This window comes from Phalacrocorax carbo, chromosome 12 (genome assembly GCF_963921805.1).
Source record: "Phalacrocorax carbo chromosome 12, bPhaCar2.1, whole genome shotgun sequence".
Lineage (NCBI taxonomy): Eukaryota > Metazoa > Chordata > Aves > Suliformes > Phalacrocoracidae > Phalacrocorax > Phalacrocorax carbo.
The window spans coordinates 9,883,151-9,910,358 of record NC_087524.1 but is presented as its reverse complement, the minus strand read 5'-3'; the positions used below and the strand labels follow the sequence as shown (position 1 = coordinate 9,910,358).

General features: G+C 43.0%; 2 protein-coding genes across 2 annotated transcripts in view; one reads left to right on the top strand and one right to left on the bottom strand.

The window, feature by feature from the left end:
* Window positions 1-553: 553 nt before the first annotated feature.
* Window positions 554-10,467, bottom strand: LOC104040363 (glutathione S-transferase omega-1). Its single transcript, XM_064464104.1, has 6 exons — window positions 10,360-10,467; window positions 10,110-10,218; window positions 7,111-7,333; window positions 5,020-5,121; window positions 2,748-2,854; window positions 554-1,089 (listed from the first exon to the last, which is right to left on the bottom strand). The coding sequence occupies exons 1-6, from the start codon at window positions 10,391-10,393 to the stop codon at window positions 936-938; spliced, it is 729 nt and encodes a 242-aa protein (XP_064320174.1). The 5' UTR covers window positions 10,394-10,467; the 3' UTR covers window positions 554-935.
* A 3,143-nt stretch (window positions 10,468-13,610) lies between these two features.
* CFAP43 (cilia and flagella associated protein 43) overlaps window positions 13,611-27,208 on the top strand; it is a 50,492-nt gene continuing 36,894 nt past the window's right edge. The window contains exons 1-4 of the mRNA XM_064464101.1: window positions 13,611-17,206; window positions 18,011-18,107; window positions 20,883-21,050; window positions 22,459-22,609. Of these exons, the coding sequence (XP_064320171.1) occupies window positions 16,930-17,206; window positions 18,011-18,107; window positions 20,883-21,050; window positions 22,459-22,609 (693 nt within the window). The 5' untranslated portion in view covers window positions 13,611-16,929. The remainder of the gene's footprint in view (window positions 17,207-18,010; window positions 18,108-20,882; window positions 21,051-22,458; window positions 22,610-27,208) is intronic.

The following is a 27,208-nucleotide window of genomic DNA, read 5'->3' as shown; positions in this document are numbered from 1 at the left end:
TCCTGCCATTTACCTGCTGGAACAGAACATATTAATTCCTTCACCAGCAGCAAGACACCACCAGTACATAACACTGATTGAACTCCTTCCACCTCAGTTCTCTGAGTTCATTTCCTTCTTGACAAGTATAGCAACGCTTTGAGTTCTGGAGCAGAACAGAAAATAAATGTCCTTCTGCTCAGGATATGTTTTCTGTTAGCTTTACTCCCTACTGCAGCCTTTAGGATAATTGAGGTTAGGACCTAGAATAAACATGACCCTACTTTGGAAGGACAGAGAAGGATTATAACCACACTCCCCTAGCATATCTAGCCCAAACTAGAAGCCATTACTAGATGCTCCCTGCAAACATGACTTTAGCAGGGATAAGCGGGCAGGGTTGCAAGTTCAGTGGTTTAGCAGTAGTGGTGTCTGAAGGGGAGGATAGTTTGTACTAGGTAACTGCATCTTAACTTTGGAGACCACATGATCTGTTTTAGCCTTAACAGTGCCTTGCTCCTCTCTGTGCAGCCAGTCCAGTGACTAATAGCTGCCTGCAAAGAGAAAGGAAAAATTGTGTTTAAAGACAAGATTGATTGCTTTTTATTTATTTTCAATACATTATTATTACAATTTTTAAACCAAGTAACAGGGTGAGTTCAGGGACTGCCCACCAGCAATGCCTGCAAAGAGGCCAGAGATAACGCAACATCACCTCTGAGTAAAGCCAACGTTTTCCTTTATGCGATGACTTTCCATTTCCTGCCTGAATCCAGCAGATCCTCCTCCTGACAGGAAGGAGTGAAGTTCACAGAAGATTTATCAGCCTTTTCGGCACAGATTTATTCCCCATTACGAAAAACAACCACAGAAGCACCCACACCAAATTACACTAGATCCCCAGCTCAGACCAAAAGAAGCACTGACACTTCAGCAAGTATGTGCCTACTGGCACCTCAGAGCCCATAATCACACGCCTCAGGGCTGTTCTTCAAATAGAGCTGGAGGTAACCTTTGAATGTCTGTGGGTCAGTCATTGTAGCCTTGACAGCAGGGTCCTCCTTCATGGCCTCCATCCAGCGTTGGAGCTTTGGGGTGTGACTCAAAGAGCTACAGGAAAAGGAAAGAGACTGAGTAACACAAATGGGAAACTTGGAGGGCATCAAGGAAGAACTGCTGAAGCTGTTTTACTATTTTACTGCTTGTTTTGCTTTCTCCCTCCCAGTATAATGTTCAGCCCAGAGCAGGTGACAGAAATACCCATCAGATCATAGAAGACAGACTAGCATTTGGAAATTGAAGGAATTCTTACAGAGCTTGTGCACATTGCAAAGCTAAAAAAAACCCAACAAACCAACCAAAAGAAAAAACACAACCCAAAAATGAGCACTTTTTGTGCAAGATATCAGCATGTTTTTGCCTACGTTATCCCTGCTGCAGAAAAACACAGCTGCTCTTATGATCTGCTCTGAGTTGAGGGCAGAGGCTTGTTCAATACTGCCTCCCTCTGGAACGCTTTGTTAATGGCGATTCTTGAAATAAATACTGTGTGCAGTGGTTGAGTCCTCCTCCACAACTCATGAACCTCTTCTCTCCTCTCTCTTACGTACCAAGACAAGCTGTGCAGTTTGTATTACCCTGCAACCCAGCAGCTCAAAACACAGACACAGTCTATTGGGGAAACTGAGGACTTGACTAACAGACTAAATCTGTAAACCCAGACACCTTTGAAAAAAAACAAAGTGTGGCAAATTGAAAAGCTTAACAATATAATTTGTTATTTTCATTCTCTTCTGACAGACTGACCCAAGTACTTTACATTACAATCTCCAACTCACAAGTTTAGTTAATGCATAACTTCTCCAGGTAGCATCTTTTCTTAACATGCAATGGCTCAGATCCTCAATCATTCAAATACCTTCATGACTATAGACCTATGGTCCCTTCCAATCAAGGGCGACACAGGAGACGAAGTCAGTCACCAATCCATCAGCAAAGCCATCATTTTACAGTGCTAGAAGTTTCAATGCGAAGGATTCCCTGAATCTATCTTGTTCTTCAGTGCTAAGGATTCCCTGGCACCTTTCTTGTTCTTCGAGAATGCTTCAGGCACCAGGGTGAGACTAACTGTTCTATATTCATCCTCCACGTTTATCACCCACTTCCCCATACAAGCTGACTCTTTAGACCTGTTTTAAGCCAGCTATAAAACAGTTTTCCTTTGATACCATTTCCCTATACATTAACACAATACCATGGTAACCAGAGCTGTTTCAGGACATAACAGACCAAGACATTTATTGACATACTAAAAAATGCTATTTCAAGAGGGACAGACCTATTAGCTACAGCAAGGTAGCATACAGTTTACCCATCTCAAGACAAAGATCACCCTCCTTTGTCAACCTAGGATTTCTAAAGAGGAGCAGAAGACTGCATTTCAAGTCTGAGGTTTTAGACCAAGAAATTTGAACCTAGGCCTTCATAACTCCACCCCCTTCAAATAAAGACGATTTTCATCTGTGATATTAGGGGCTGAAAGTCCTGTATTTTGACCACTTCTTCCAGATCTGTCACAATTATTTGGTGGGAAAACAGACCTTGTGAAAGAAAGCCTGTTCTCAGAAGATCCCTGAACAATTAATCTCTCTTATGAGAAGATGCTTCCCCCAAACTGTAACACAATACAAACTTTCTTCAGAGTGTATGCAAATAATATTTATGCTGAGGCACTTCAGTATGCACTAGAAGCCAGGCGAGGTACTCACTCCTTCAGCTGGAATGGTTCCAGACGTTCAAACCACGGCCAGATCATGTAGTCAATCATGGAGATTGAGTCCCCACCGTAAAACACAGTGTTGCGTTTGGACAGAATCTGTGAAGGGTGAGAGGTGACAACTACCCTCAGAAGGAAAATTACCGCAGCAGGATAATACAGTAACAAAACATTCCCACCTCATAGTGGAATGTAGGCATACTGAAGGGATCAGACAGCAAATAATGCAGGAACCGCATGTTTCTCCTGTGCGCACAGTATCGTGGGAGTCAGAGCTAGTCAGCTGTAGTATCAAGCTTAACTATTTCATACACTGTCATTCCAGATCTTCTCCAGTGGTTCAAAAACTGTCACAAACTATGAATCACTAGCGAGCTGCAGCTTGTGCACAAACAAAAAGGAATTTAGCTCTCAGAATCTGTCAGTTCATGATGTCTTACTTGTCAAAAAGCATTAGTGGCACAGACTAACCAAACATGAAAATGCACGTACATTTCTTGAGCAATAAATCCAGCTAAATTTAACATCCAGGTAAACTAGAACACTGTTTTAGCAAGGACTCTTTTTCCCATGGCAGTTGGGGCCAAGTGGTGTCAGGAAAACATTTCTAACATTACATCTAGAACTGGATATGATTCCAGGTGCAAAGGAAACAGGAAACAAGTGTAAAATCCACAGAGAAAGATCCCCACAGCTCAGCACAGAAAGCGAGGCCACAAAGAACACAGCAAGTTCTGTTACATTTATGTTTCTGGTATGTTTCAAGTGCCATGGTTATCCAAGTTTCACATGCTTTAAAGAACCTCCAGAGCTTGGTCTCTTCTTTCATATGACTAGTCCCTCTCTCTTCAGGCACTTTGGCATTTTAAAGGTGGAACTTGAGAGACCTTACAAATCTTTGTCTTTTTGGACACACAACACTATAATCCCATGGCATTTACTCCCTGTCCCCTAACTACCATGATCTAGTAGAAATTTTAAAGCAGTCCTTCAGGAAGCATCAAGCTGTCTGAATTACCAGGTGTCTGGCAGAACATAACCCAGCAGTTGCACAGTTGCAGAGACAGGAACACAGCTCCCTCTGTTGGGTAGCAGCAACCCAAATACAGAAGTGTTTCAAAACACTTCCCTTCTTGAATATCTCTTGCAGTAGGCTGAGTGAAGTTTGTATGGCTCTGTTCCTCCTTCCCACCCTCAGCTGACCGTCAGCTGCTGCTGCAAAATCCTTCAGGGTATTGTAAAATAGAGACACTGGAGGAGCAGCAAGTATTTCAAAGCATTAATAAAGCAGGAAGAATGTTAATTCTTCCTTAACATTTAATAGATCTGTATTTCAGGGAAGAGAAACACACATGGCATCACCCCAAGAACTCGTTTGTCATCTGCACTACTCCAGCATTAGCCCAATCAGACAGACAAGACTACCCTGAAAACAATTTTACTTTGGCAACTCAAGGGGGTGGGGAGGCAGAATGCACAAGACTGTTAGGAGAATTAGGAAAGTACTAGAAAGCTATTGGTAGCTTTGCACCAGAAGAGAAACTCTCTGGAGGAACACTTCTTCATCTAGCCAGACAAGCATTAGTCACAGCTGCTAAAGATGCAGAAGAAATGGGTACACAATACAGTCAAATCCAACAGCTGTTCAGACTAGCCAAGAGCCACTACTGACACAGATTGTGAAGTTGCTAATACAGCATCGAAGTCACCTGACGCTTCCTGGAGCTCTGCTGAAGTTCCATTACACCACCATAACAGAACATGGCCCAGGGACAGATTTCTACAAGGGACAGATTACATTCTGCTTCCCAACACCCCCGCTCCCCCCACCTCAACAAAGATAAGCTCTTGAACAAAAAAGATTTTATCATCACCAGGCTATCTACACTGATTTCAGCAGAGCTACAGCACAGGTGCTCTTCAGCAGCTCAGACTCCTCAGCCCTTGCTCTTAGAACATGCTGCAAGGTCTTACATTTAAAGCAGAACAAAGATATCTAAGACAATAGCAGCCAAGCTAGGCTTCAAAAAAAAAAAAACTCCACAAGTTTACACAACCCTCATCATACAGATGAAGTTAAGTTTACCTACTTAGAATTTACTCTAACGGTGCTGCTGTGCATCCTAGGTTCGGGGGAGTAAATGGAAAGATTGTTCATTGCTGTAATACCATCTAAGGAAGAAGAGATCTAGCTCCAAAGCATGAAAGAAAAAAGGGATCACACAATCACTGGCAACGTGCTTGTTACCATGAAATACTCTTACCTCTTCAAGTTTGCCAAACTTTTCAGCAATCTCCGCTTTCAGTGCTGTGGTATCCTGTCCATCTTTGACTGCCACAAAATACTTGAAAACTATGGGTGTTATCTATACAAATGAAAGCATAACATTTTTAATGTTCCTATCACAATAACACAAGCAAGTCACTCAGAGATTAACATGTTAAATTAGATGTTAAGATACTAGATGCAAGTTAAATGTTTAAGATTTAAAGTGTTAAATAAAGTCCATTAATAAAAATCTTTTATACTTCAGAAAAGGCAAGCAAAGGGTCAAAGGAAGAATGAATGCAGATACTAATGAATTTCAATCTTCTAATAAGAGGAGAATGAAAAGAAGGGCATGTTTCCCATTTGCAGACACTACGAAAAAATGTAGCAAAAAAGGTAGCAAGGAGCAGAGTGGTACTCTCTTATAGAATCACAGAATCATTAAGGCTGGAAAAGACCTCTAAGACCATCAAATCCAACCGTAAAAGAAGTTTTCCCAGTTACGCATTTCTGAAATCCAAATGCACTTTAATTATCAACATTTAAGGTACTTTAAGATATGCAGCCCAGGATATGCAGGCTTCTACAGACCTGTACATTTTCTAATTTGGTAATTGCCAAAGAAATTAGCGTACAGTACCAGAAAGTTGTCCGGTGGCCAAGTTTAACTAAATTATTTTCTTAAAAGCTCATAGACATTTTTCTAAGACCTTGTAATTCACACAACCGACATTCAGTGCACGTTTAATTTCTTGCAACATGCTTCCCTGTAACCCTCTTCCCATCATGCCCACTCAGAAAGGCCTGTTGTACATATACCCTCCCTTCTGTCCCCCTTCTTCATCCACATCTATTTGCCATCTTCCATTGCTTCCTCTCCTCTGCTGCCTCATAACCAAGCTGACTTGTTTCACTTCATAGACCCTTTAAAGCACATGATTGTACAGAGAGGTTACTTCCAGTCAGCCACAGTGCCCAGCTCCAACCCCTACTGAGAGCCAAAACCAGTCGCATTATACATGTCCCACATCTACAGCCAGCTGTCAGCTCTTGTCCATGGTTGTGGGCTCTCTCAGTCAGGCACTCTTCACAATCTGCATTCATACAGTACTTCCTATTGAAAGATTTGGATTAAAATACACCAATTGTCACAGCCTAGGTCTTGAGCATTCAGCTGTTTTGGTCTACTAACCTTTGCTCAAAATCCCACCTCAGTCTTTCACTTTTCACTAGTTTGGCTTTCACACTTTCACTAGCTTGGCTGTCTTCCCACATCCATCCCCACACATAAATGCTGGGAGCAATTCAGACACACAGTGGTGTGGATCTGCTCACAGCAAGAGATCCCAAATAACCCCTCCAGTTACTTAAATGCATGTGCTGGTTTTGGCTGGGATAGAGTTAGTTTTCTTCATAGCAGCTAGTATGGACCTATGTTTTGGATTGGTGCTCAAAACAGTCTCGATAATTCAGGGATGCTTTCATTATCGCTGAGCAGTGCTTACACAGTCAATGCCTTCCCTGCCTCTCACCCCACCCCACCCGCGAGTGGGCTGGGGGTGCACAAGAGGTTGGTAAGGGACACAGCTGGGACAGCTGATGCCAACTGACCCAAGGGACATTCCACACCAAATGATGTCAGGCTCAGCATAGAAATCTGGGAGAAGAAGGAAGGAAGGGGGGGATGTTTGGAGTGATGGCGTTTGTCTTCCCCAGTAACCATTACACATGATGGAGCCCTGCTTTCCTGGTGATGGTTGAACACCTGCCTGACCATGGGAAGGGGTAAATGAATTCCTTGTTTTGCTTTGCTTGTGTGTGAAGCTTTTGCTTTACCTTGTTAAACTGTCTTTATCTCAGCCTACGAGTTTTCTCACTTTTACTCTTATTCTCTCCCCCATCCCACCGGTGGGGAGTGAGTGAGCGGCTGCATGGTGCTTAGTTGCTAGCCAGGGTTAAACCACAACAATACTTTTCCCAGACACAAGACCTGCCTTAAAGGATGAAAGCAGCATTGGCAACAGTACTTCAGGGTTTAGTGCTACAGTAAAGTAAGAAACACAATCCCACCCTGATCGCGCAGTACCTTTGAGAAGTGTTCCAAGAGCATCTTCTGAAAGGCTCGCTCGTATGGGTCCGAAGGCATTAACTTCTTCCCTGGAAATGCTTCATCCAGATATTCACAAGTGATTGGGGACTCATAGATCAGCTGGCCCTTGCTGTTCTCCAGAACAGGAACCAGCCCAAAGGGGTTCTTCTCAAAGAACCAGTCAGGTTTGTTCTTCAGATTGATGTTGATTATTTCATGGCTAAAAGATCAAAAGAGACAAGGCCCAAACAGGCTCAGTTCTGCTACAGTGCACTCCATACCACAATCAAATGCAGCCATTACACCGCAACAGCTACAGTACTTGAGAGCCTGTACCTAGTCTTCCCCTAGCCTGTACCTAGTCTTCCCCTAGCCTGTACCTAGTCTTCCCCTAGCCTGTACCTAGTCTTCCCCTAGCCTGTACCTAGTCTTCCCCTAGCCTGTACCTAGTCTTCCCCTAGCCTGTACCTAGTCTTCCCCTAGCCTGTACCTAGTCTTCCCCTAGCCTGTACCTAGTCTTCCCCTAGCCTGTACCTAGTCTTCCCCTAGCCTGTACCTAGTCTTCCCCTAGCCTGTACCTAGTCTTCCCCTAGCCTGTACCTAGTCTTCCCCTAGCCTGTACCTAGTCTTCCCCTAGCCTGTACCTAGTCTTCCCCTAGCCTGTACCTAGTCTTCCCCTAGCCTGTACCTAGTCTTCCCCTAGCCTGTACCTAGTCTTCCCCTAGCCTGTACCTAGTCTTCCCCTAGCCTGTACCTAGTCTTCCCCTAGCCTGTACCTAGTCTTCCCCTAGCCTGTACCTAGTCTTCCCCTAGCCTGTACCTAGTCTTCCCCTAGCCTGTACCTAGTCTTCCCCTAGCCTGTACCTAGTCTTCCCCTAGCCTGTACCTAGTCTTCCCCTAGCCTGTACCTAGTCTTCCCCTAGCCTGTACCTAGTCTTCCCTGAAGTCCTCTGCAGGACTAACCATTTAACCCATAGAAATACTGCCAGGGAGCACTTCCCTTTGCTGGAGAAAAATCAGCGCTGACTTACAATGAGTTGTTTCTTAAACTAATAAAAGACACATGAACAGACTACAAGAACACAACAGAGGCAGCCCTTACAAGTCATGCTAAAAACAAAGGTTAAGCTCAGAATTCAGCACACAGAATGCTCATGAACCTCCATGTGATAAGAAAGAAGCACTTGATTGCAAATAAGCTACACTCCAATAAAGAAATGCAGGGCTTACACAGTCAAGGCCTTTTCTATAATCTGACCTTACACCAAAAAGCAAGTCAGGAGAGCATCCTACCTACTTATCTTCCCCACCTGTGGCCTCACATAGAACAGGTGTTTAGGGTAAAGGCAAATAGATATTGATTAAAAAAGATACACAGGAAATACATCTATGATACATTAACGAATCATAAGTTATATGCTATGTTTTATGTGACCCCAGGAAACCCCTAGTAAGCCCAAAGGTCTGCTAAACACAGCTGAACCATCAAAACAACTGAAAGGTTACCAGAAGATGACTACTACTTCTAAGGTAGCCATAAAACCCCTCCAAAATCACGATACTAAAACAAACCTCCAAGCCTCAAAATCACTCCAAAGACACTAAATAAAGACAGAACTAAACTGACCTTGAAGTTTTAATGCATCTAGTCTTTTGAAAAAAAGACCCAAGATAAAACAAACCCAACTCTCACATTGTTATCAGGGGAACTGAGCACTAAGCATTCGCTATGCTAACGTGGAGTCCCAGCCCAGTGCTGGTTAACAAAAAGCTGGCAGGCCTTGGACTTGGTGGGAATTGGAAAAAAGGTGGAAAAACACATTCCTTTGAAGCTGTAAACTGAGGGAAGAATTAGTCCCCCTTTAAAAACATTGAAATGACATGGCTGTCTTGAAAAAGAAACAAACACAAGTACTGAATTCCATTAACTTACTACAGCACAGGAATAAGAAAACAGTATAGGAACACAGTACATTTCCTCCTTTAGAAAGGCCTCTCATTTGCTATTGTGTTTTGCTAAGCAGTAATATAACAGAAACACCAAATATTTGTATCTCCTAGAATTTTCACTGCAGTTTACATTAAAACCAAACAACAACATACATTAAGGCTCTATTCACATTTACCCTGGACAAGCTCAAATGCTATTATTGTAAACATTCAGGATGACAGGTGAGAAGAAAAAAATCAGCTTGGGTTTTTTCCCCCTATGGATTTACTTTGGGCCTTTACATAACTGATTTCATACACAGCCTACTTACTTCCCACTTCAGCAAGATGTCCCTTCCTAAAAAAGTCTTAAGAAGTTCAAGCTTTACAGCAAAGTTAACCACAGAAGCCTCCTTTCATTCAGTTCTTTCAAGCGTCTTTAATTAAGAGCCATTTAGGATGCCCGGGTGAGAAGGGAAGTTGAACCGTCCCCGGCGAGCCGTGACAGGGCGCCGGGCCGGGGGAGCGGGGGCGCGGGGCCGGGGGCGCGGGGCCGGGAGAGCGGGGGCGCGGGGCCGGGGGAGCGGGGGCGCGGGGCCGGGGGAGCGGGGGCGCGGGGCCGGGGGAGCGGGGGCGCGGGGCCGGGGGAGCGGGGGCGCGGGGCCGGGGGAGCGGGGGCGCGGGGCCGGGGGAGCGGGGGCGCGGGGCCGGGGGAGCGGGGGCGGGGGAGCGGGGGCGCCGGGCCGGGGGAGCGGGGGCGCGGGGCCGGGGGAGCGGGGGCGCCGGGCCGGGGGAGCGGGGGCGCCGGGCCGGGGGAGCGGGGGCGCCGGGCCGGGGGAGCGGGGGCGCCGGGCCGGGGGAGCGGGGGCGCCGGGCCGGGGGAGCGGGGGCGCCGGGCCGGGGGAGCGGGGGCGCCGGGCCGGGGGAGCGGGGGCGCCGGGCCGGGGGAGCGGGGCCGGGGGAGCGGGGGCGCCGGGCCGGGGGAGCGGGGCCGGGGGAGCGGGGGCGCGGGGCCGGGGGAGCGGGGGCGCGGGGCCGGGGGAGCGGGGGCGCCGGGCAGGCCTCACCTGATGCCCTTGGCGCGGAGGACGAGGCGCGCCCTCTGGGCGAAGGGGCAGAACCGCATGCTGTAGAGCCGGATGACCCCCTCGGGCACAGGCCCCGGAGCAGCGCTGCCTGCGGAGAGAACCGTCCCGGCCGTTACCGCCGTTACTCGCCTCACGCACAGCTCCGCGACCCCTCCGCAGGCCGCCCAGCCCCGGCCGAGGCGATGCGGCAGCCCTGCCCGCTTCCCCGCCCGCCGGGGCCGCCCCTTACCCTTGCCCAGGCTGCGAGAGTGATCGCCCGCCATCACGCCGTGCTGGGTTGAGTTCAGCTGAGCTGGGCTTGGCTGGGCTGGGCTGCGCCGCCGGCCCCGCCCGCGGGGGGCGGCCATGAGGAGGGCGGGAACCACAGCGCCTCAGCGGGCTGCCGGGGCGCCTGCCTCCGTCCCTGCCTGCTCCGGGGAGTGTGGGCACCCTGCCTTGGTGTCATGGTTTTAGCTGGGATAGAGTTAATTTTCTTCACTGTAGCTGGTACAGTGCTGTGTTTTGGATTGAGCATGAGAATAATGTTGCTAACACAGAGATGGTTTAGTTGTTGCTAAGTAGCGCTTACTTAGTCAAGGGCTTTTCCAGCCTCCCATGCTCTGCCGGCTGCACAAGAAGCGGGGAAGGCAGGAGGCACTGCCGGGACAGCTGACCCAAACTGGCCAAAGCGATGTTCCATACCATATGATGTCATGCCCAGTATATTAACTGGGAGGAGCTGGCCGGGGGGAAGCAGCGATTGCGGCTCAGGGACCAGTGGCATCGGTTGCGGGGTGGTGAGCAGTTGCATCACTTGTTTGGTTTGTTCCCCCCTCTCCCTCTTGTTATTTTGCTTTTCATTATACTATTGTTGTTATTATTATTACTCTTACTGTTTTAATTATTAAACTGTTCTTATCTCAACCCATGAGTTTTCTTACTTTTGCTGTACCGATTCTCCCCCCCATCCTGCTGGGGTGGGGGCAGTAAGCGAACGGCTGTGCGGGGCTCAGTTTCTGACTGGGGCCGAACCATGACACTTGGGTGGCTGGCACCACGGAGCACGGAGAGCTCGGGTTTGGGTGGGAGGAGTGTTGCACGCCCTGGTTTGAGCTGACCACCCTCCCCGCCAGGCCAGGGGTGCTGCTGTTAATGCCCTCTTCTGTAAAACCGCAGTACAACCCCCCCTGCAGCTGGCACTCCCATTTAAATGGCAAACCTACGGCAAAACCCCATCCCACATGCCTGGGTATTTTCAAGCGGCGCCTCCAGCAGCTGGTAAAGCACCAGGCCTCCTCCCCACACCGGTCCTCCCGGGCCAGGCCTTCACCCCCTATGGCAGCACTGCATCACCTATTCCCTTCCAAATCCGATCCCATCCCCCCTTGAGGATAACAGAGTTCTCGCTCCTGCAGCATTCTGCTTCATGATGAAAACCCAAGAGGAGGCAACAAATAACCTAACAGTTAAGTGGGGGACACAGCAAATGTTAGATTTAATTTAATTACTACCTTGCAGTCATAGAGGGACTCATGCTTGCTTCTGCAAACGTGATCTGTGGGACCATCAGTATGTTCACAGAGCAAAAGAGAGAACTGAAGCACAGGCTGAAGTCCTCTACATCCCTTTTGCTCCCTCTTCCGTTGAAGTGAGGGCACCTTTTCCTGGGGTATGATAGTGGAAACAGAGGAGCTTTCCTCTTAATGCATTTCACACAGTGATCTATGGTTCCAGAAGTAAAATGCTTCCCCTCCTGGGGCTCCACACGCTTCCACCCAACCTTCAGGCCACCACTGTAAGTTACTAGGAAATTTGTAGGCACCAGAGGGCTGGGGCAACAGTAGCTGAAGGGAGGGACAGTCCTGGCCATTGACGAGTCTCTGTCAAACCCCAAGGCCAACAAAAGACCTCAAGCTTCTCCAGTCTCCTCAGTGGATCCATACTTGCACAGTGGGGAAGCTTTGACTGTTGATGACTCTTGGTTTGGTCAGGTCACAAAGACCAATATTTTCTGTGGTGATCTCTCCTGCGGGCAAACACTGAGATAGCCACTAGTAAAGCAACCATGAACCTGATGCCATTGTCCATTTGAATAGAGCAATATGATTTTTTGTTAAGTCATTGCTGTTTATGTAGTTAATAAGCAGCTCCGCAGTGAAAGGGAGTTATAATTCATTGCACAAGCCTGCCATGCCCAAGGCGAACAAAAGCTGTAATAAGATGTCCTTTGCCAACAAGATAATTTCTACCATTAAAAAAATCTGCATTAGAGGACATTTTTCTCATTCCTCTGAGGGCCTGCCCTTAGGAAAGATTTAGCAACATTTTGGGTCATGAAAACAGAAAATCCATTTGAAGTTTCTTCTAGCAATTAAGAGCACAGGCAGCCTGCATGCTCACAGCCCAGAGACAGGCACATGGGAGCTCAGAGCAGCACCATGAAATCTGCCTGCTACAGCAGCCCCTCAAAGGCACCATGGAAAAATAAACCCATTTCCTCATCCTCTCTTGGTTTTGCATGGCATACAGAGCACCTGTGGAGACAAAAGGCAAGGTACAGGCTTGTCCTGCTGACTCTGGACAGCAGGGCCACCCTCTGCTGTTGCTCTGTGGTGCTGTGGGCGTGTAGCAGTATCGCAAAACTGCACACTGCCGCTGTACTGATAAGTGACGACAAACTAACATAAGCAAGACACCATAAATAACATTTCTCCCTTTAGGAAAGGGAAAAGGAGACATTATTGCTAATTCTGCTTTTTAAATACTTGGAGGATCTTGGTGTGTTACCATGCTAAAAGCCATAAGTAGACAGGGAGGGACTGTAGTTGTACTTTCTCTACTACCTAGCAGCCAACTCCTCCTCAGCTCTTTGAGGCTGCAGGTGCAGCACTTCATGAAAGGAGAAACAAGAGAAGTAGTGGGAGAACAGGTACAGCTCTCACTACCTGAAAGGCCCAATGCTGCTGGAGCAGGAGTAGTCAGCATGCACTGCAGCGCGGTCCAGTGGGACGGCCGAGGGAAGGGGCCCCGGCTCTCCCTCGAGGCTGACCCTTTTCCACACCAGGTAAAGCTACCCGCTTCCCAGACAGCGCAGCAATGATAGCCCGGGTTAAAGGCCCCGCACACCAGTGGCTCGGGGGCAGAATTACCCCATTAGCCGCCTGTACTGCTGCTGGCCTTTTAAATACCGACCCGTGCTCATTGGTTGGTTGGCGCACGGACGCGGGCCAATCAGCTCTCTGTTTTAAGCCTGGCGGGAGGTGTGGTGTCAGCTAATGGTAGAAGGCGTTCTTGTTCCTAAGAGACGGTTGTAAGCGAGCTGGTGGCGGCGTGAAGCGGATGGAGGCGGCCGCTGAGGCCCCGAGTGCGGGCCCCGCCCCGGGGGAGCTTCACGCCGAGGCCTCGGGGGGCCGCCACCACCCCTCGGCCTGGGAGGCCGCGCTGGAAGTGAGGTGGGGCTGGCCGGGCAGCCTTCGCCCCTCGGCACACGCCGCAAGCTCCTGAGCGCCTTGGCTTTGGTGGGGTGCCCGGTGCCGAGTCCTGCGCCCCCGGGCCCAGGTCCTCTCATCCCGGGTCGGCTCTGTGCAGCTGTCGGGGAGTAGGGCAGGTCTAGCAGGGAAAGGAGGAGAGGCCGCTGTGCTGTGGGTCTGTGGTAGAGCAGTACGTAGTTGCAGGGGGAGAGGGAAGGAAGTACTTGCACTGCAGCATACAAGTGATGGGGCATGAGGCAACGGCCTCAAGTTGCACCACGGGAGATTTACATTGGATTTTAGGAAAAGCTGCTTCACCTGAAGGGTTGTCAAGCACTGGAATGGGCTCCCTGTGGAAGTGGTTGAGTTGCCATCCCTGGAGGTCTTTAAAAGACATGTAGATGGGGTACTTAGGGAACACGGTTTAGTGGGACTTGGCAGTGTTAGGTTTATGATTGGACTCGATCTTAAGGGTCTTTTCCAACCTAAATGATTCTACAATTCCATATAGTAGAGGCTGAGCCTTTGCTGGATTTGGATGAAACTTAGGTTCTCTGCCCTTAGCAGAGTAAACTTTAAGTTGGAGCTTGATAAGTTGATGAGTGTGGTATGAGTTGTTGTCTTTTTCAGTGTAGTGGTTCTTGCAGCACACAATCCTGATGAACTCTTGGGGTAATGCTTTTCTTTTCAGTACTTGACCTTGTGAACCCATACAGTTCAGTCCTGTTCGTGGCCACATCTTTCTTCTGCTTTACCCAGACTGCTTTAGCCTGTAGAATTTTCCTGGCTGTTCTGTACCCACTGTCATCATCTCCTGCCATGGCTCTTAATTTTCCTGGTATTTAAAGTCCTCACTCCTGCCTTTTTCTCTCAGCATCTTCACCGGCATGTCAGCAACTAAGATTCCCACTTCCCACAGACATAACCCACACTATATATAGAAAAAAACCACTTCTCTTCCAGACCTCTTGGCAATTCAACAACTTGCTTTTTGGTTCTGGACAAATAGGAGCTGTAGACGAATTAAGCCCTTCCTGCCCCACCTTGTTTGAGGCTTTCACAGCAATCTAGAATGTTTAGACATTTGTTTTTATGTAATGGGACAAATGTTGAAACTTCCTTGTCTGTTTCAAGTATTTCAGCTGTTTCATTGACACTTAAGGGACATAGATCCATAATTATAGGTACAGCACTTCTAGTGGAAAGAAAGTTATTTCTTCTAGTAATAGGAGAAAAGGCTTCAGCCTTAACTGTTCTGATACTTGCAGAGTAAAAAAGATACCACCTGAAGCATGTCATTGCTATTTGGAGGAGGTCCCTTGTGTAAACTGGTGTTACTTGGAAGAGCTGTGACCCAGGTTTTGTGTGTTGTGAAAACACCATTATGAAATGAAAATATTATGCAAATAAATAATTTAAGCCCTATTTAATGTGAAGCAAAGCCCATTTTCATAAAACAGAAAAGTTTAAAATTTGCCTGCCTTATACATTAATTTTAGCAGTGATAGTGTGCATATCAGTTTTAGAAGAAAGAGATAAAAACTATTTTGCAGTGGGCAATTGGAATGCTGTGTTCTGTGTCTTCAGAAAACAGAACTTTGACAAAACTCATGTTTCATATCATCTGTTTTGTATGAACTAGCACTGGTCAGTGGCAAAATGCTCTGCAAGGAAATTTCTGAGCAACTCTAATTATTTTGCCCCATCTGCATTTCACCAGCTGGCAAAGTTTATGACTTAAATACTTCTGACACAATGTTTATACAGAACTGGAGACAGGCACAGTGTGGAAAACATGTGGGTGAGCCGTGGCTAATTACCTGACTCAGTGTGTACTGCACCAGTCATAGCTGACATCAGATAACAGCCTGAATCCTTGTCCCCTTAAGCCTTTACTGGTTGAATAAGGATGATAAATTGAGCTGTCATCCCATTAATTTATCCCTGCACACATTTTCTAGATTTCATTTTACGTCTGTGAACAGAAGTTAAAAACACTTCATTTTCACTGATTCAGATCTAGTGTTGGAGAAAAGCATAGAGCTGGTCCTGTGAGCATCTTCATAAAGGTTGTCTTAAGTGCCATGGCACGTCATACATCCAGTTCTTGTGTAAAAGATCTGGAAAAACGTTTATCAGCTGAAATGTCTCCTCTTTGTTGCCATGGTGTTTGGTTCATCTGCACAAGCACATGGTCAGCATGCTCCCACTCCCCTCTGGCTACACTTACTTCTTGGGTGTGTAGCAGAAGAGGCCAAGAGCAGAAACTACTGAAAAAAAGTCATGAGAAGTTACTGCTGGACATAAATATCTTAAGACTAGCCATTTAAAAATGTTCCTCACTATGAGAGTGCTGAGGCTGTAGTACAATCTTCTAGTAAGTGTACAGAGGATCAGCAGCTGAGCTGATCTTATGACTGACTTATGATAACGAAAGGAGCATAAAAACAGTACTTGCAATTGTGGAGGACAAAGATGTCTTCCAGTCAAATTCTATTATTTGGAAGAAGAGGAGAGATGGAAAGTTTCTGAATACAAATTAGAAGAGAAGGTGCTAACATCAGTGTTGTACACAGGATATTTGTTACGCTGCTGAAAGTCCTCTAACATGATATGAGCAGACTAAGCTGTAGGTCAGTCAGACATTTTCACTTAGTGGTAAATACAAATCCCTTTGGTAAGAGGACCGTGATGTTTATCCGCACACTTTCTGAAAGCTAAAAACATCTGCAGGCAGTTGTGAATTGTTGATGTTTTGTAATTTCATAAGCTGGCTCCTCTTCAGTAATTAATTTCAGTCCTTGTGTAACACATCCTATTTACATTCCAAAGTTTTACCATGTTGAAGTACGGGTATCTTTAAAGCAGAACAGTCCTTGTAGTTAGATTCATGTAAACATGAGCCATGCCTTTGTATTTTTTATTTTATGCGGATGAGATGAACTATGACAGTGTAAAAAGGTTAAGCAAACACAACTGGGTCCCCAGTACAGATTGTACCTGTGTAATTCTTTCAGAGCAAAGGTATACTCTATTACTGTGACATATGAGTACCAAAACAGAGCCTGTGAACTGGCCAGCTTTAGTTTTGGTGAAAACAAAGAAATATAATAATCTCTCCATGTTTCTCCATGTTCTTATGACAGTCCTTTGTGCTCCATCAGGCTAAGATTGACCCAATGTCTTTGGAAACACTGAACTAGAATATGAGATCTTGAAGTTATTGTGGTTTTGCAGCGTTGGTAGGAGGATGAGTCTAACATCCCAAACATCAGTTCAGTGTAACTTAGGTTGCAACACCCTGTTTTTCACAGTATTTTGAGAAATGTGTGTCTTTGATCAATGTTTTAATGTTCAGTTGCTCTTTCTTAAGTTGGGTTCAGGGATTCTCAAACAAGAACTTTGGGTTTATCAACAATCAAACTGTGTGCTACCCTTGTGGCAATTTCATCCTCTTCCTGGACACTGAAACAAAGATGACAACGGCGCTGCAGTGTCAGACTGGCCAGGTGGGAGCCTTCGCAGCGAACGCGAACAGTCAAGTGTTGGCCTTTTCAGACCGGAGGCTGAATCCCGTCATCTATATCTACACTTTTCCAGAACTGAGTAAACTGACAGAATTAAAAGGTAGTGATGTGGTAACCCTCCCCATCACCATTTCATTAAAGCAATACTTAAATTATCCAGTTTCTGAAGGGTTTTTTTGATAAGACTTGAAAAACAGTGTGACAGGAAACTGTCTCATGACAAGATGCATGGAAAGCGGTGGAAGGAGTTTTCTACTGTACTACTTTTAGTTAGGCTCAAGCTAGGGAAGAATATGATAATACAAAATGGAGCTGTTTTAAAGGGAAAACAAATGGAATAATACGGAATTCATTTTAGGAAAATATAGTCAGAATAACCAAAAAAATAATACTGCAGTTGGCTCCCAAACAGACTGCTGAAAGCCATGTTGAGAAATCTGAGATATGAGAGGAATGAGGGTTCTTGCTGTTAAACTTTGGTGTGTGGGATCTCATGTAGTTTTTTGCCTGTCTTATAACATTTCTCTCCTTAGTCAAGTGCTTACCCTATCCACGTTTCAGTTTCCATGCCTTTTAAATAAGGATCATGCTACTTGCTTATTTCATGTATATAAATGAAATTATGACTGCAGAGGATTTCAGGGTACTTGGGGCAAATATACTTTACAAATTCAAGGTATTATTGAATAAAATTGAAAAAATTCCGAGCAGTGATACATAGGGAACATTTTTATTATCAAATCAAAACAATAATCTGGAGTGAAGCAAAGGAATAAGGGGTCTAAAGAATGTCTTTAAAGAGTTAAAGTGGACATAAAGGAACTGAGAAGAGTACTCTATCTGTGATAGTACACAGTAAAGTCAGAGGCAATTAAAGACCATGTTCTTTAATTTTACATTTCAGGTAATGCTCAGCTGGACTACACCTTACTTGCGTTTAGTTTCGCAGGGCCGTATCTAGCCAGTTACTCTTCAGTCCCAGAATTTGTTCTTTCAGTATGGTAAGAGTAAAAAAATCTCTAATACCATTTACATTTAATTAATATTTGTGTGTGTGTGCTGTTTTAGCATAAATTAACAGATGTGGAAGACACACTGGTTGCCTTCATCTTTTTTTTTTTCTTCTGATTGATCATTGTCTGCAAACTTACTTTACCAATTTTGCTGTTTATTTTATAGCATTAGTAGCCACTAGTCGGAATGACTATTACTTTGCTACAGGTATCTTCTACCTTCTTTGAATTTTTTTTATTTTGGAGTACTTCTAAAGTCTTCAGCATCAGTTAATCATCTGTCACCCTTGGAAGTTGAGTGCCATGCTGTTTGTGAAAGTTATTTGCCTGCTGAAAAGAGGAAAAGTGTTCTAAAGCTGATTTCTATTTTTTTGTCCCCCTGGACCGTTCAGTGGTCCTCTTAATTACTTGTGCTTGATCTGTGTTCCGTCTTACAGTTTTGCTTGGTGATTACACTGCCATGGGTCACTGGGTTAGATCATAATTTTCTGCTTATTGTGATGAAAATAAATATTGTATTATCCAGTGCAGATAAAGTTAGACTATTTAGTTTTTTAAATTCTTCTGTAAAAATCTAATCCTGCCCTTGCCTCCATTGCCAGCAAGCTTCTATTGATTGTAGAGTCTGAGCAGTTCTTCAAAACAAATGGGGAGGGTGGAGTAGGAGGAAGGCAAGCAAGGACATGTAAGGAATATTCTGTATACTCCCAATTTAATTATGACCTTTTCTTGTACAATGATTAGTGAAGAGGCAGAAGTTCCTGTAACTTCAGAATTTTAGGAATCATAGTAGATACTATTACAGATGCCTCTTTTTATTCCTTATGAAGAAGAATAGTGTTTGCTGTGAACTCTGATCATACAGAGTGTTTCAGGAAGGATGTCTGTGTGTATGTCACAGTAGAAACCAACAAGACAGCCTCACTTGCCTGAAGAGCTTATGTGCTTGTCACAGCAGAAATAACACACATGGTCTAATGTGTTCATTGTGCACATTTAAACAAAAGTCCACCATCTTGAAAGACTTATCTAGATTATGCTTAAAAATATAAATATCTAGAAATGTTTAAATGCTTTAAAGTGGTGGCAATTTCCAAGGCCAAACAATTTAAACCTATTTGAATCAGCATGAATATGACTATTAGTAGCTAACTGTCATCAAAGAACCATCCTAGCTTCCAGTCAGAAAGAATTTAGTAACAAAATAGAACTACCTAACAATATTAAACTTAGAATTTATCATAACTTGAACAGAGGTGTGTGAATTTTGTGTGAGATCAGGACCTTCGTTTTTGCAGTTGGATTATGTTCTGCATTCATTGTAGAAATGTGTGTGTACAGATGAAAGAAATCTCAGGGTTTAGCATTTAGTCTGTTATTACCATATGATGATTGCACAGTTCCTGTATTTTAAGCAGATAGTTTGGAATCAGAGGTATAAGAGATGTTTTGAAAGTTATGTCAGTCTCAAAATACAGAAAGATTATGGATAACTAAAAGCTGCCTTTCATCTGAGATATTTTATCCCTAGATCTTTATTCTTTTCTGTTCAAAGGAAAGGCTTAATGCCAGATTCTTCTTCCGATATATGTACCATATAGTTTCAGATCTTAATAAATAATCTACTATAAAAGAGTCTTGGCACTATCTGCTAGGTATGAGATGAGAACGTGCTGACAGATCTTTAGAGAGAGAGCTAAGCTGATATCTTTTAAAGTCAGAATTGCAGCTTATAGCTTTCTGTAATTTTAATGAGAGTTACTCTGTGTGTGTGAATACTTCTTATTTTTTGCATATGCTATCAATATTAACCATTGTCTTGCATCCTGATGTGTTTCTGTGAGTCAATTTATTACAGGCCAGAACAACAGGATTATACTAAATCCATTTACAGCAGTGTATGCATTTTAGGTTTTTTCCCTCTCAGCAGTAATGACAATACTAAAGCTATAAATGCTATTTAGATTAACAGTCAGATATATTCTCCAAGAAATTAAGAAACAGTTTTATCCATTTTCTTGAAATGATGTTAATCAGTTCTTGGGCAGCGCCTAAAAATGCAAATGCAGTCAAGAATTCATCTGAATAATGGAGAAATATGGCAATTAGATGGTGAGAACATAAAATAGGTTACACTGGACAAAGGAAAAGTCAGTGGAAAGCAGATTTCTGAGGCTGTGTCAGCTATACACAATGGCCCCACACAAATTCTGCCCTGTTTTGTGCTCAAGTTAGTTAATGAAGCCATAGCTTGCATGTCTGCATTCACAACACAATTACTGTATTACCTAAGTAATTAATCCATAGATAATCATGGGCTGACTGTGTTTTATTTCCTAATACCTTCCAACTGCAAGCCTGCAAGCGCTGTAATCATTATTTTATGGACTGGAAAAGTAAGGCTGAGGTCTGGGTGCTGAAGAGTTAATTGTTTGGGCCTATTCAAGTAGTGATGGAACTGATTAAAAAAATCCGTGTCTCTTGTCTCTGTTGATCTTTTCACAACAGGAGTGGTAGTGTTGGTAGTGTTGCTAAAATGTCAGTTTTCAAAATTGTTTTACTATTCAATCTTTTTGTAGCAATAATAATTTTGTGTGGTTTTTCATTCTCAAGCGGACCTTACTTGTCTGACAGCAGAAATTTTTTGTCAGTGACAAAGTATTTGTTTTCCAGACTTGATCCTGAATGTCAGTCATAATCACATCCAGAACTTTGGCTTGAATGTTTAATGGATTTGATTTTCTTTTACTCTCCTTAATGAAGGAACTGGCAAGAAAATGTCCTCCTGTGTAGTGAGTCTCAGCCAGGAGTAACAGTGACGTCTTTAAGTTTTAACCCTATGAATTGGCAGCAACTGTGTTTTGTTAGTGAGAGCTCCGTCACTATCTGGCATATTGAAAGGAATAATGATGAGCATCACCTTAAGCGAAAGTAAGTGGAACGCCCTTCAGGGTAAGAGAAAGATCTAGAAGTGTATTTTAATAACTAAGGCTAGCAACCTACATCTGTTTGCAAAGAATTTAATCCAATTTAGTTCACCTAGCAGCTGCAATCAGTAACTGCTAAATCACAGCCAGTATGAATCTGTCTAGTCAATCAAGTGAATTGAATTTATTATTTCATTTCTTAGCATTCACATGTCCAGTTTATGCACATCATGAAGCTAATACTAATCAGCTGCTTTGGCAGCCTCCTATCAAAAGCTGCACGACTGAATTAAGGTGGTGTCTGGACTGCTTTCTTGCAAGTGGCTGTGTTGAGCATTGCTTTTGTAGCTATGAAAGCACCAAATTTGGGTCAAGTTGCTTCCTAGTGAGTATAGTTAAACAATATGTTGTTGTACTCACAAATTGTATCAAAAGCAGTAGCAGTTTTCTGTGTGATTTCGAGCTTGTGTGGCCAGTTTACAGGTCCAGAGGGGGTAGCTCTGTCAATGCAATTCAGTGAGCACAGCAAACCTAGAATCTATTTATGCTAAAATGTTTTTTGAGGATGGTATAAAAGCAGTATGGATCATTCAAGTTGGAGGCCTTGAAGTATAACAACTATGCTGTTTCAGTGGCAGCTACTCTACAATTCCCAAGTGTGTTTAATCTTGTTAACTATGAATATAACCAACATATTGCCACTGACAGAGTTATAGTAGTGAAAGTACAGACAAGGCCTTAATTTGCAATCTGAAAAGAATACTGAAGGGTTTTTTGCCTTTTGTCATTATAAAGTTCACATGTGAAAATACATATAAACTCCTTTTTCCTCACTTTTTGTTCCATTCAGTAGAGGTTGAACCTCCACTGAGAATTATTTCACATAACATTTTTCCAAGTCATAAATCAGTGTAGTTGTAAACTGTGCAATCCTCAACTCCTGCATTGTAACAGCCACCCATACACTCATTACCAGAGGGCAACGGGCAAATACTACTAATAATTTTTTGTCATCATTAAACTTTCTCCAAATAAACATTAAGCATGAATCCTCACAGTATATGCAAGTTAGGTGTGTGACTTTATTAACCCTGGTTCATAAGGAAACAGTAACGTGGAATAGTTGACTGTACAAGGCAACAAGAAAAGACACAGAGCTAGAACATGGCAATCTGTTTCTGCCAGTTAGGAATATTCCTCTTTTGTAGTAGAATTACTACTGCTATTCAGTGAAATGGTATGTGCCGTGTAGAATGATCGTCTACGACAATCCTCCACTACTCTTGCAGAAGTAAAGCCTATTAACTGAGTTGGTGTCTCAAAGTTTTGAAAATGTGCTTCTCAGTTTTGTATCAGCATTTACTATTTGTAATATTTCTTTTTCTCAGACAGTGCCTTTTATTTTTTCACAGCCCTGTGAAACTCCCTGACAGACAAGGGTCCGTGAATCTTCATAAGGATTTGTTTTTCCCAGTTTCTCGTAGTGAAGATTCATACTATGGCCCAGATTTGCCAGTTTCGGCCATTGCTGGACTGGTAGGAGATGAAGCAGAAACATTCATGGTAGTTACTAATTTTTTTTCCTTCTTACTATTCCAAGTCATTATACTTTTTAATGCAAATAGGTATTAATAAATTAATAATTTTAATGTCTGTTAAACTCAGTAGATAGATCTGTTGTCTCAATATTTTTGAAATTCTTTTTTGACAGAGGGTTTACAAGATGTACTGCTACTGTACAGTGCAGTACAATGTAGAGATTTCTGACACAGGTCCTAGCATGGTCATATATCTATGCAGTGGAGGTATTAATCCGTATCCCAGAAGCAGTATTAGCATGTCAGCATTTAACCATGCCCAAGCTAATATGACCTGCTCAAACCTTGAAAACCTACTCCCATGCTAAACTGATAGTAACCTTCAGGTATCCTTACTTCCCTTCGAGACTTGTTTTCTTTTTGACTCTGAAAATGTCTTGAGCTGTGGAAACATTGAGGGCTTTATTCCAGACAGCAACCCCTGCTTCTGAAATACATTCCCATACCACTGTCAGTGTTGGACCTGCCCACTTGTCACTTACTTGTTAGCCTCCCTTGAGATGGCTCTTTTGAGAGGCTTCAAAAGTGTTCTCATTTTGTTTGGAATTTACTTTCACCTGACTACCAGACACATCTGCCAGTGTGAAAACATTTAACTTGCAAATCTGGGATTCTCTTCTAAGATTAAGACCACCAGTTTCTAATTGGTGGCTTGTGATATATATGAGACACCAAAACTACCATGCATAAGGTGATACTGGCATTATACTACATCTTTTCAATGGACAAGTGTGAGTTCTGAATTACCAGATCAGTATACCACAGGCTTCTGCCATGAACCTTTCTTATAAAGCAGAATAAAAAAATAAAAATAGGGAATGTTGTTTTCCTGACCTTATCATCTTTTCATGGCTTCATGCATTTGCATTCTCAGATGTTTTTAACTGTGTAACTGCTGATGCCCTTGGTTTCCAGGACAATCAATAACTACAAACAAACATCCTGTACTGATGCTGATTACACATGAGCTGCTTATATTTCAGATCCTTAGAACATGGAAAATGAAGATAATGTGTGCTCATCGAGGGCATTGCCTTTTTCTTCTGCCTTACTGCCTCTTAGATTATGTGCAGATGATGAACTGCAAAAAGCACTTTTTTCTTTAACCTATAAAGTTAACTACGAGAGGTATTGGGGAAAGAAATAACTGCAATATTAGGTCTGTGAGGCTTAATAGAATTTGTCTGTCCTTGAATGGATGCTGCTGTTCCATCCAGGAACAGGTAGGTTCTTATGCTTGAACTTGCAGAACCATGTCATGAACTTTTTTACATGGAAAAGTTTTTGTGCTTTCAACCATACTAGATACCACTATAGGGTCTTTGCATTCCCAGACACCTTCAGAAAAACATGAATTTATTTTTAGCACCTTCAAGGCGATTATGTTCTCCTTATACATAGAAATATTCCTGGAGCAAAAGTAGATTGTTCTACTAGTCTTTGACAAAGATTTCCTTTTGTTTCAAATTATGTGGTAAATATTTTGATAGTTATTTACTGTCCAAATTCCATAGATGGGTGTATTTTGATTGTGAGTATTGACAAGGTAATGAACATCAGGTTATTTAGAAACGGAATTTTTAAAATAGAAATACAAGCTGTTATTGTTCCTTTTGTTGTGGTAGTGGTATGTTGTGAGGTGTGACAGTCATAGTTTAGCACCGGAAGGCAACGAATCAATTTCTGGCATGTTTTCGTCTTGCTCCAGACTATGATAGCTGAGTAATTTTTTGCAGGACTTGCATTTATTGTGCGTTACAGCACTAATTCTCCCCTCAATGCATGTCTGTGCACATATGCTCCATCTCTGACCTAGCAGAAAAACTGAGCCACTACTAAATCTTGTAACTGCCCACACACAGGGGGGAATTGCACACATATGTCTTGTCAGCTTAAGCACCCCCTTCCAGCACCCCAACATGGAACATGCAATTTTGGCAAAGCAATTCCTGCACAAGTTAATCAGAATATACTTGATAGATAAGATACTTCTCTGAAATATTGTTTTATCAAGATCCTTATGTTGAGAAGTGTCTAATGCAGCAACTTTGAGATAGATTGAAATTACTGAACTTGCTGAGTTCCTCAGATATCAAGATATCTCTGGACTACAGTTGCTGTAAAGGACCAGGATGTCCAAAATAGAGGTGGTATAATGTATAACTACCGTTCTTCACTGTCTTTATAAATTCACAGGCTGCTGCAACAGATGTATGAATGGTTACTATCACTGATGATTTGTATAGCATTATTTGTATATTTGTATAGCATTACAAAATGTCCATGAGCAGTTATCTGACTCTGGCCTAAAATCTGTGCCTCAACATTTGTAAATACCTTTGAGCTATTTTCCTCTCTACTATTATTAATGCTCTTTTAATTAGTAAGAGACAACCTGCTTCTCCTGTGGTGGTTAATGAGGTGTGTTCACTCGAATGCAATGGGAATAGTATCATGGCCTGATGAAGCTCTCCCTATTTCATCAGAATTTGACAGAAGGAGTTTTTTCTTTATCACGAAATCCAAGTCAGCTGAGATCAATGTTTTTCATGTTTGTGTAAGCATCCAAAGTGGAGAATCATTTATTTAGGCTATTATTTAAAGGAGTTGTCCTCAACCTGTAGTCCATGGTCCTTGGAGGCTGTAGCCCAGTCCTAAGCAATGTGTGATAAGAAAAGCGAGCCCGTTGCCAGTGCACTTGTTTGCTTCTTTAAAATGTGTCCATACTCTAGAGCAAGATACTGAGGCTGGGTATGTAGCAAATCGCAACCACAACGGGGCAGCAGAGTGAAATGAATTGAAATATCCTACAGCTTTCAATCCTTTTCTTTCTTGCATTAGATTGATTTAGTTTTGTTGCAATATTTCTCACATCTGGGACCTGAGTTTTCTGAATATGCTTTACCATGACAAGATCACTTGACTCCACTTCATCCCCAATACCAATTTTATTCCATTGTCTTTTTAAAAAACTTGTCATGACAAGGATCCATCATGGATTTTTTTCTCTGAAGAGGTACTACTTAAAAGGAAGAGAAGTTAAAAAAAATGTGGCTTTATTATTATTATTATGCACCACCATACCAATACACAGCTCAAGATGCAACATGGTTTGGGATTTACATAATCTCATCCTAGGATTAGCATATTTTATCTAGTTCTTGTGTAAAAACAGTCATGACAGCGAGTACAAAGGAACATTACAGAAGTTGTCTTCACACAGAAAGCTTCTGATTCACAGTAGTTCAGTTATGACCTTCCCAAAGATTTGTGATGTTCAAGCCTCATAAAGTCAGTGACAATGCCTGTATAAAATGTTTCTCTGGGTGATGGAAAGCCCGATTTGTTATAGATTATTACTGTTAGTCCTATTTGATTTATAAAGTAAATATTAATATTTACTTTATTTCTGTAACATCTTCCCCTGAGAAATTCAAATTGCTCTGTAAGCGTAAATAGAGAGTAAGTTACCCAGAATCATATAGCAAGTCCTTGGCATATTTTACTAATGAAATCTAGGTATTTATGAATTGCTGTCCCATGTTTTCTTCACAAGTCCATCCATATTTCCTTTTTTTATAGAACATTTAGTGAGATAGCAAGTGTTTTATAGCACTATAGACTTCTTTTTTTTCATCCGTCATATTGTCTAGTGTTCCTCACCACTTCTGCTCATATGCATGGTTCTTCGAATCTTCCTATTTAATTGTTCTCCCAAGGTTTTCCTGTGTTTTTTTTTCCCTTCTCCCCCTCCCCTAATTCTCTTCAATCTTGTTCTTTCTATCATGGTATTTATATTATCCCAAATACCGTTGTATCTGAACAGGTCACTAGCCTTAATAATATTTGGCAGAGAAGTCCTGTTCTTCCTGTTGTATGGATGACAGATTTATGAGATTTATTTTAGCAAAATGAAATTCAAGGCATATGGGAAGTCTGTAGCAGGGATATTTCTAGAACTAATTTGAAGATGACACAAAGGTTGACAGAGCTGTTTTACAGAGCAATTTGGATTATATGACAAGATCAACTATTCAAACAAAGTGCGTTTTAGTACTGCCAAGTATACAAGACTGCATGCGCAGGTTATGTCTACAAAGTGGAAGACTATTCTGTAAAGCATTTTGAAAAGCATTTGTCAGAGTGGGTAACCATTGGCCATAGTGGGTAACCATTTCAACTTGAGCTTCCAGTGCTATTCTGATGTTAAAAAAAAATCTAGGGCATCAGCATGTTGAATTTTATCATAATTTTATCATTAAAAAAATGGGAGATGACATGGTTATGGTGGGTCAATATTTTTGCAAGGGTAGGGAAGATACTGGAGGGATTTCCAAGCTAGGGAACAAAACTGTAACAGATGCAAGTGCTGGAGAACAAATCCAGATAAACTCAAATTTTAAAATATATCATTTTTCCATGAAAACATAATTTATCATTTAAACAAGCTTCTAGGGAGAGAGGTGAGTTCACAGCTATCTCCAGACATAGAGTTTTCTGGAAAATGTTCTTGTTTCTCAAGTTAGTAGCCTCAGTGAAGGGATGACTGAATAAAATAAGGCTG

Excerpts from the sequence above, each read along its gene's own strand:
- LOC104040363 (XM_064464104.1), bottom strand. The coding sequence starts at position 10,393 with ATGGCGGGCGATCACTCTCGCAGCCTGGGCAAGG. Across the intron at positions 7,334-10,109 it reads CTCCGCGCCAAGGGCATCAG|CCATGAAATAATCAACATCA; the intron begins GTGAGGCCTGCC and ends TTGATCTTTTAG. Across the intron at positions 2,855-5,019 it reads AGTTTGGCAAACTTGAAGAG|ATTCTGTCCAAACGCAACAC; the intron begins GTAAGAGTATTT and ends CACCCTTCACAG.